Source organism: Rhinopithecus bieti, unplaced genomic scaffold, assembly GCF_001698545.2.
Source record: "Rhinopithecus bieti isolate Rb0 unplaced genomic scaffold, ASM169854v2 scaffold_8601, whole genome shotgun sequence".
Lineage (NCBI taxonomy): Eukaryota > Metazoa > Chordata > Mammalia > Primates > Cercopithecidae > Rhinopithecus > Rhinopithecus bieti.
This window is the reverse complement of record NW_016806193.1, coordinates 419,692-429,349: the sequence shown is the minus strand read 5'-3', so window position 1 is coordinate 429,349 and position 9,658 is coordinate 419,692. Positions and strand designations below refer to the sequence as shown.

General features: G+C 41.5%; 1 protein-coding gene across 1 annotated transcript in view; it reads right to left on the bottom strand.

Annotated features, from left to right (window-relative positions):
* SYNPR (synaptoporin) overlaps nt 1-5,743 on the bottom strand; it is a 340,390-nt gene extending 334,647 nt beyond the window's left edge. The window contains exons 1-2 of the mRNA XM_017875010.1: nt 5,310-5,743; nt 5,115-5,180 (exon numbers count right to left, since the gene is read on the bottom strand). Of these exons, the coding sequence (XP_017730499.1) occupies nt 5,115-5,180; nt 5,310-5,327 (84 nt within the window). The 5' untranslated portion in view covers nt 5,328-5,743. The remainder of the gene's footprint in view (nt 1-5,114; nt 5,181-5,309) is intronic.
* Between the last annotated feature and the right edge of the window lie 3,915 nt (nt 5,744-9,658).

The following is a 9,658-nucleotide window of genomic DNA, read 5'->3' as shown; positions in this document are numbered from 1 at the left end:
AAAAAGAAAAAAAAAAGAATTATCTGTGGAAAGACTATACCAACTTAGTTTTCAGAGTAGTCTGAAAATGGGGTAAGTTTAATATATATATTTTGCCATTTCCAAATGATAGTTTAAGAAGTTTGTTGGACCTGTTTTATCACTGCACACTAGCCTGGGTGACAGAGTGAGGCTCCATCTCAGAAAAAAAAAAAAAAAAAAGAATTATCTGTGGAAGACAGGACTATACCAACTTAGTTTTTCAGAGTGGTCTGAAAATGGGAAAGTTTAATGTATATTTTGCCATTTCCAAATGATGGCTTAAGAGATTTTCTGGAGCTATTTTATCATCAGGGAATAAATGAAAAAGACCACCAGAGTCAGGGCTATGTCCCAACTTTTCCGTTTTGACCTAAAAGATAGTGAAAGTACCCTGACCTCATTTAAGTAGAGATTAAGGATATGGGAGTTTTGCCTGCATGTCTTTGAAAGTGGCTAAAGCTTTCCCCTCAAGGTTTGACTTTTATATGTTATTAAGAGTTTAAATCTACTGTATCCGTGAACCCTTCCTAAGGAAAGCACACGTACACAAAGCGGATTTTTTCCCCAGGCTATAAAATCCAAAAGTAGAAGATGACTTTAAAGGTAATACCCGTTCATGTACGTAATCCATAGAAAATAATGTAAAATATGAGCAATTTTAAAGAATTTCTTGTGTGTGTGCACAACTGTAGACAGGTGATATGCCCACAATTCTTCCTGCATACCACAGTTTACCATCAGCCTCTCCCATTCTCTACCTACTGTATCTCAAATTACACCCCTCTGAAAAAATCAGTTTTAACAGTTCAGTGCTTTATATCTATACTTCCCTCTGTGTTCACACAAATTACACACATGCACACTCACATACAAAACTGTATTTTTTATTTGTGCAAATATGGGAGTCTATATATTATTTGAAATATGATTGAATAAATTATCTACATGTTTATTAAAAGGATAAATATTGGTTTTTCCATTTAGCAATTTTATCAAATACAAATAATAAAACTTATATTTTCTCACTTAAGAATTTTATCAAATGCAGTGATATATTTACCTGCAGGTCAATGCTATTAATTAAATTCTTTTTTTTTTTTTTGAGACAACGTCTCACTTTGTCGTCCAAGATGAAGTGCAGTAAAGGGACCACAGTTCACTGTAGCCTTGACCTCATGGGCTCAAGGGATCCTCCCACCTCAGTTTCAAAAGTAGCTGGGACTACAGGCATGTACCACAGTGCCTAATGTTTTAAATTTCTTTTCCTGTTTTACAATCTCACATTATATTTATTTGATCATAATGTGGACAAGAAAATGTATTCCTATTCTTTTGATACTAACAGTTTTACAGAATTTGTTTTCAGTTTCCGTCAAATAACACATAGCATATCTTTTTGATATGGAATCTCATATCCATTTAGATGCAGTACGTTCATTAGAATAATATGGTCTTCTGATTTTAAAAGCAATGATCGCTTATAGAAAAACGATATGCATCAGACATTTAGTCAGAAAAAGAAACATGAGAACATGTCTTTTATGTTTGATATCACTTAACTTACAGGATGATGTGAAAATAGTTTGGTTATAATTTTAACAAAACTAAAAGTCACTTCAACTAATGAAAAAAATTATACACTGAAGAATCAAATATCTGCAGACTAAGCTGATATTCCTGTCAAAAGAAATGTCTTCTGTTGCACTAAATAGTAGAATTAGAAATGCAATATATGTTAAGGCATATTTTAATTAATATGTTCCAGAATTGCACAGTTTCCCTATGTTGACTAAGCTGGTCTTGAACTCCTGGGCTCAAGCAATCCTCCCATCTCAGCCTCCCAAAGAGTTGAGATTATAGGCATGAGCCACCACGCCTGGCTAATTCATTCTTTTTAATGGCAATATAATATTTCATAACATGATGAATTGTACTTTAATTATTTTCTTACAATGGACTTACTAGTTATTTCCAGTTCTTTTCACTACAGATGATGTTACAATAAATATTCTTGAGAATATTGCTATTATCTGAATGTTTATGCCTTCCCCCAAGTTCACATGTTGAAATATAGTTCCCAAAGTGATGGTCTTAGGAGGTGGGGCCTTTGGGAAATGATTAGCTCATAAATGTGGAGCCCTTGTGAATGGGATTAGTGTTCTTATAAGGGACGGATGAGATCAGAGTTCTTCCCTTCTGCTGTGAGAAGATATAGCAAGAAGGCTCCATCTGTGAACCAGAAAGTAGGCCCTCACTAAACAATGAATCTGATGGCACCTTGATCTTAAGACTTTCCAGTTTTCAGAACTACAAGAAATAAATTTCTGTTGTGTATAAGCTATCCAGTTTATGGTGTTTTGTTACAGCAACCCCCAAAACTAAGACACATATATCTTTACATGCATGTTTATTTCTACAGCATGTATAAGCTTATGGTGGTTTTGTTATATGCAAAACCCCAAAACTAAGACACATATATCTTTACATGCATGTTTATTTCTACAGCATGGGGAAATTGCAGCTTAAATACACTGTCAAGTTTAAAGCTGCTGTCTATTGCTTTGTAAAACTTTCACAGAAACAGGATAAACTGGGATATTTTAAGTGCTCCGTCATTACCGGTTTACAATTTTTGCTGATTACTTGCTGTTTAACCAAGCACTATGAAAGGAACCAGTGAGGGAAACAGAGACAAACAGAAGAAATGTTCTGCCATCTATAAGAAATCACATTTCCTTTCATTGTCAATATCTCCCACAGAAAAAGATACCTCAGAGTGACTCCTCAAGCCATTATGTGCACACAGAATGTATGTTCTTTCCCTCTGTTCACTACTAGCTTTTTCAGCAACTAGTACTCTCTCTCCTCATGTCTCTGGCTCAGCTCTTTTAAAACGTAGATCAACCAACTAACTTATCTGACTTTTAAAATTTGCTTTGTCCATTATTCATGTTCTCTTCCACAAATGAGAGTCTAATTATTGAGGTACAAGCAAAAAGCCCTTCCTCTTTGGAGCCTTAGAATCCTAGAAGATAGAGAGGAAGGACTGCAAACAATTTAAATGTAGTAACTTAGTAACCTTTACTCTACTTCACTCTTTCTCTCTCACACACATCTCCTGCACACACACACACCTCCCCCAAAGAGGGGGGAACTATAAAACAGTATTTTGCAGTGTGATAAATTTTTATGAATGAATAAAAATCAAGTGGAAGTTCAAAGAATGAGGTGAATCATTCAGTTTGGGATAGAGGAAAGAAGAAGGAATAAATACGAGAAAAGGCTTCATTGAGGAGGTAACATTTAGTTGAGGTAAAAGACAAACTTTATTTTTAGGCTTGAAAGGTGAGGACATTCCATACAGTGTGAATAGAAATAGCCAGGGCACTGAGGTAAAAGGGGCTTTTGAATTTTGGAGGGATCTGGTATAGCTTAGAGTGGTGGTTCGCCAATTATAATGTGGATAAGAGTTATACAGGGAGCTTATTTAAAATGCAGATTCATGGCCACCCATCTTCCCAATATTTTGATTTGGTGTTCAGAAATGTGTAATTTGAACAAGTTCATCCAGGTAACAAACACCTTTTTATATACCAGTAGAGACTGTGTGAGGAGCAATGGCACAAAATCATGTTGCCACAGTATTGGAGTGAACACGAACTAGTATGAGAGTGTGAGACAATAAGAGATTGTGTCAGAAAATGATGTCAGGTCTTTGAACTGGGTTTTGAGAGATAATAACTTGAAAATGAAGCTATTATTTTCTTCCCTAAAAGCCACTACTTCACAGGAAATATTTATTGAATGGCTGAATGAATGAATGTGGGCAGAATTCTGAGAAAGCAAACTGAAAGTTTCCAGAACTGTGATGATTGCTTGCTTATCTAACTTGACTGTAAGGCAAACAGTTTGAGAATAGCCAGCTCTGAACCACTAATTCAAGCCTTCCGAAAGCTGTCTTGGTGTATGTAAAATTGATATACGCATGCATTTTCATTCAAGTCTACAAACAAGGTAAATGCAATTATCTTGTAGATCATCCGTGTAAACAATCATCACAGTTATGTAGTCACTGCCAGATACAAGCCCTTAGAGCTAAGATCTGGGAACAGAGAACAGGCTCTTACATAATTTCCCAGCTAGTCAGTGTTAGGGCCTGTGATTAATGCTACATGACAGGCTTTGAACTTTCTATTCAGATAGGTTTGCTTGCCTTTTGGAGCTCCTAGCAAGACGAAACGTGTGACCTGCAGATTTCACTCTGAATAACCATCATCCAGCCAACAACACTGACATGGCTCTGTGGCCCTGTGGGTAACCGTTGCTGTGCCTCACTCCTCTGCCCATACACAAATTGCAGTAGGAGCGTCAGGGTGGTTTTACAGAAGTGGAATACAACTTCCTGAAGCCCAGTCGCTGAAGAAAGCCATGGCAAACAGGCTGGTGGGCTCTTCTGGGTGTAATCAGAAAAGCCCTAGAGGAGTGGCCAGAGAAAAGAAACTATAGTAGGGAAGAAAGGAGTTCTGCTCTCTACCCGCCGCCGTCTATAACAGTCTGTAATAGCTTCGCAGCATCTTTCCCTCCCTGGAGCTCCCGCGGAGCAGTTGAACACGCGCTTCCAGCATCCCAGTCCCGCCGAGGAGCTGTCCCAGTTTTGACCAACTTTCTGAGCTTGGCCAAGTCTTCCCGGTTCCTCCGCTCAGCTATGGGTCCTCCACCCATCCCCTCATCCCCGCGAAGGTCCAGGTGAGGGGCCAGAGCCCAGCGGCAGCTCCTCCAAGCGCCCCTCCCCATCTCCCAAGGGGAGGTTTCTTTCCACAGTCCCTGCTCGTCTGCAAGCGGTGAGGTGAGACGACACTTGTCTAAACGCCTGCAAAAATGCGTCCACACTCCCGCCTCCAAGCAGAGCGCCTCAATCTTGTCCCTACCACCTTGGAACGGCACCTTAGGAGGGGGCAGGATAGAAATCTCCGGCTTGAGGGTTGAATCTCCGGCTTGGAGCAGAACCGAGCAGGGAGCACCCCATTCGACCTCTCCTCACCCGATGGCTCGCTGCCTGGCGCCCCTCCCTGTACACACACACTGCTACTCACCAATTCCAGGGCTCGCAGGAAGGCAAGGGGCTCCTTCAGCACCCGGAAGGTGCCCGCAGAGGCCAGCTTTGGGGGAACGAGGCGAGAGAGAGAAAGCAAAGCGTGAGGAAGGGGCTGGGGGTGCCTCTCCCAAGCCGCGGCAACCCCGCCCCTCGCCCCGCTCCCAGCCAGCCGCCCTGCCCAGTTCTGTCTCACCTGACTCACAGGGTCCATAGCTCGCCCTCGCTCGCTCTTCTCATCCACCAGTTCTTTTTAAAAAGGAAGTTCGCTTGGCACCACCGTCCTCAGGGCCAGAAGCCCCTTCGGGAGCAGCCAGAGGAGCGACACCTTGGAGCAGCCCGGCGAGGGCAGGGGGCCTCCGGGAGCCCACTCGCTAACGCTGGGCTCTGCGCTCCGGGAACCCAGAGCGTCGGGGAGGCGAGGCGAGGCGAGTCAGCGAGGGGTGGGCAGGGAAGAGCTGGGGCAGGGTAGAGACAACAGGGGAGGGGGAAACCCATGCAGCCAGGAGAAGGCTGTCATTGGCCAGCCGCGCTCCAGAGGGGAGGGCGAGGAGGTGGGCGAGGCAGGGCCCACAGGCATTGGTGCAGGCTTAGCCGTGCGCCCGGTGCCCTCTGGCTCTGGGGAAACTTTAAGTCTGTTGGTTTGGGAAAGCGGGCTTGGAACGGTCAGCAAGACGGCTGTCCACCTGAAGAAGGGGTTTCCAGGTAGGAGGAAGACACCCACACCTTACATGGGACATCTGTGTGAGTTCTGATGACTTCCGAACAGCAAAATAATAATAATAATGATAAATACCTAAAAATAAAAAATAACTATTTGTTGACTCTTTCATTCCTTCCAGCCTTTATAGAGCATCCTTCCTGTGGGCAGGCAGTGCTTAGGTGCTGGAGTACACAAGAAAAACAGGATAAGCATTGCCACTTCCCCCAGGGGAAGCAGAAGGGGAAGCAAAACTTGCAATGTGGTCTGGACAGTGATGCAGAGCAGAGCACAGGGGCCATGGGCACAGGGCAGGGGATCCATCTTGGCCTGTGGATGCCAGCGCAGAGGACCAGGACGGAGGAAACTGCCTAGAGAGAAGAGATGGAAACAAATTAATCTTGAATGTGGGACCATGTGCCAGTGGAAAACAGATTTAGCAAGGATGAACTGGCCAAGGTAAAACATCTCATGAAAGGCTAAACAGGGAATGAAATTTAGGTACCTTTCAAACTCATTTTATTTCTACTGAGATCTTTTGCCTGAGATCTGACCCCCAAATGAACTTCCCCGCCAAACTTATAACTCTGGGTCACTCCTCCAAAGTTACACTCTTTTCTTGAAACTTAGTGAAAGGTAGTTCATGTTGTTTCCTCTTAGTGGGCTAATCTTGCTGATTATAATAAAAACAACAACAATCGAACAACTGAGTTCTTTCTATGAGCTGAAAACTGTGCTAAGGGCTTTACAAATCATTACTTCATTAAATATTTACAAACCCCCATAAGTTAATAATACTAATATTCCCATTTTAGAGATGAGGAAATTGAGGCCCATGGAAGGAAAGTGGCCTGCCCAAGGTTGCGCAGCTAGCAGATAGTGAAGTCAAAATTGATTTTTTTAAAATCAGAAAAAGAAAAGAAGAAGAAGGGGAGAAAGGAAGAGGAAGAGGAAGAAGAAGAGAAGGAGGAGAGAGAGGAGAGTTCTTAGCTACTACGTCAAGTAGTGATATGTCCTCTTCCTTCTCACTCCCTTTGGACTGGATTCCATTTATGAGTGTGGTCTCCCAGCAACACAGATAGTCCATCTGTTTACTACAAAGATTTGCCAAAATGGTTTGGAGTTCATGTGTGTGTGTGTGTGTTGGGGCGCAGGTATTTGATATGTAGAAGTGGATGAGAAATACGGAAATCAGTAATTCGCTGTTGGGGAGGGGGAGGCAGCTTCTAGTGTAAATGCCCCCTGCTAGTGAATTTTGCTACAGAAAAACTAGAAATGTAGTTAGTAGGTACTCCAGTGGACTGTTTGCACCATCTGCAGTCAGGCAGTTTTGTTCCTACTGCTCTTCCTACATGCAGATAGAGCCTGAAACAATTAGAAACAGTTGTTTCAAAAATAAGCCATTATGCAACTATGGGGGAAGGGTTGGGGGGAGAACTAACACTATCAATTACTTAGTGTGTACCCTACCACGTATGTATATGATCTTATGGGGAAAGTGACTTAACCTCTTCAAGACCTCAGTTTGTTTCTTTGTTTTAATCTGTAAAATGGAGCCAAAATACCTATCTTAACTGTTTTTTATGAGAACCCGGTGAGATTTTGCAGATAGCATATCTAGGGCAGTCTGCATTTCACAATCCCTCAGCATGTGTAAGTTACAGATCACTTCTACAGAAGCAAAGGTGAACACTCAGAGGTCCATATCAGAGGCAGGGTAGATTGTAGCAATGTCCTGCCGCCCTTTGCAGTGCCCCTTCCCATCTACATATCCTTGCCTTTTGAACCCAGTGGTAGCCATGTGAATTGTTTTGACCAATAAAATATGGGCATTTTGTTGGTAATGTGTGCATTTCTGGGCAGAAGTTTTAAGAACCACCAAGTGATTTGCCAACTTATTTCCTTCTACCATGATCAATATGATTTCTACATAGAGGTTACTCTGACAACTTGGGTCCTAGTGTAAGGATGACATAGGCAGAGCTGCAACCAGACCTTGATGGACATGAAGCTAAGCAAAAAAAAAAAAAAAAAAAAAATGCATTTTGGGGTGTAAGCAACTGAAAAATTTGGGTCTTTTCTTACTGTAGCACAACATAACCTAAGCTGACTGCTAACACAGCTAGTAAAGTAGCTGAACCAAAATTCCACCCTAGGTTCCTATGATCTCATGGTCCTTGTATTCATCCTCTTTGCATGGTAGTCAACTGGCTTACAGGGTATGAGATCTCCTCCATATATTTAATAATGGCAATTATTATTGTAATAGCTATTACCGGTTGAGTTCCTGCTACCTGCCAGGCATTGTGCTAAGTGCTTTACATACATCATTTAAGTATCATAATAATTTCCCCTTTTCCACCCTTAGAATGGCTATGTAACTTGCCTTAGGTCATCTACATATTTATATCTCTTTATCGGGGAGAGAGACTTATTTAAAATATTGCCTACTTGCAGATCATTTGAGTTGAAAACTTGGCACAGAGGAAGTGAGATTACTGAGCCTATTCCCTCAGGTCTCTCTTCACACCCAATGTTCCTTCTGACTAATATGGTGGCATATTTTTTCCATTTCTCCAAACACCATGTGAAGGAAGTCAAAATTGTGGCAAATGGCAGTGTAATAGCTTAGACAACAATTGCACATTGTCAGAGGATGCTTTTCCCATTCCAGAAATGTATGAGCTTCCAACAGCTGCATCACCAAAATAACCCAGAGTTTCATATCACATTTGCAATGTTAAATATTTTGTAGACTTTGGGTTAGAACCTCTGTATTCAGACCTGGAAATAACATTGGGTTCCCTAAAGAACTAGGTTGGGGGAGATAGGACAGATGATATAAACACTGCCACAATATTACTATTAGTGACTAAGGGTGACCCATTCTCTTTTGCCCCAAGGTGATGAAAAGTAATTTCCCTCTCACTATAACGAATCTATCACAATAGATGAAGGATAAAGTTAACTTTGGTGGGTATAAATGATCCATTTTGATGGCCTGTATTGATTATGTAAATCAAATAATTTCCAAATTATCTTTTGTTTTGGGCCAGGCACCCATAGCTATGAATACTTCCTTTGATATGCAAGGCAATCCATTTATTTACTGCAGTCCTCTGGTTCTCAATAGAGGGTGATTTGGACCCTTTCCTCCACTGGAAAACATGTAACAATGTTTGGAGACGTTTTGATTGTCACAACGAGGTGGGGGAGGGGGCAGCGGATGACACTACTGGCTTCCAGAGGGCAGAAGCAAGAGATGCTGCTCAATATCCTACAATTCAGAGGACAGTTATTCAAAACAAAGAATTTTCTGGAAAATGTCAATGGTGCAAGGTTGAGAAACTTCAGCAAGTAAGGGCTGAGTGCCTATCGTGCCCTGGTACTGTTCTAGGTACTGTAAACAGCTTGCCAAGATTCCTGCCTTCACAAAGCTTACACTGTAGTAAGAAATACATTCAGCCCAATTTAGTAAAGCTCAACATTTGCTCAATCAGCAAATGAAAATCAAGTTACAAAACCAACCACTTTGAATCTCAAAGAGGGTTAATCTTGAGTCAAACTATACAAACCAAAGTACCAAGCTATAATAGAAGAACTTGCATCATTCAGGCAAATTAAATCTTGTTCTCACAGGAAAATATACCTGGGTTTCATATTCCTATGTCTCTTGTGACAAAGAGAAAAAACTAATTTAAAACTTTATCTGCAGCAACTTAATACAAGAGGAAACACTACCCATATGTTTTGAAATCTAAAATCATGGAAACGAGTGGAAGTCTGTCAAAATGTTGTATATCTAACTCTCTGCTCATGCTGCTAACCTGTAATTTCCAAATCTT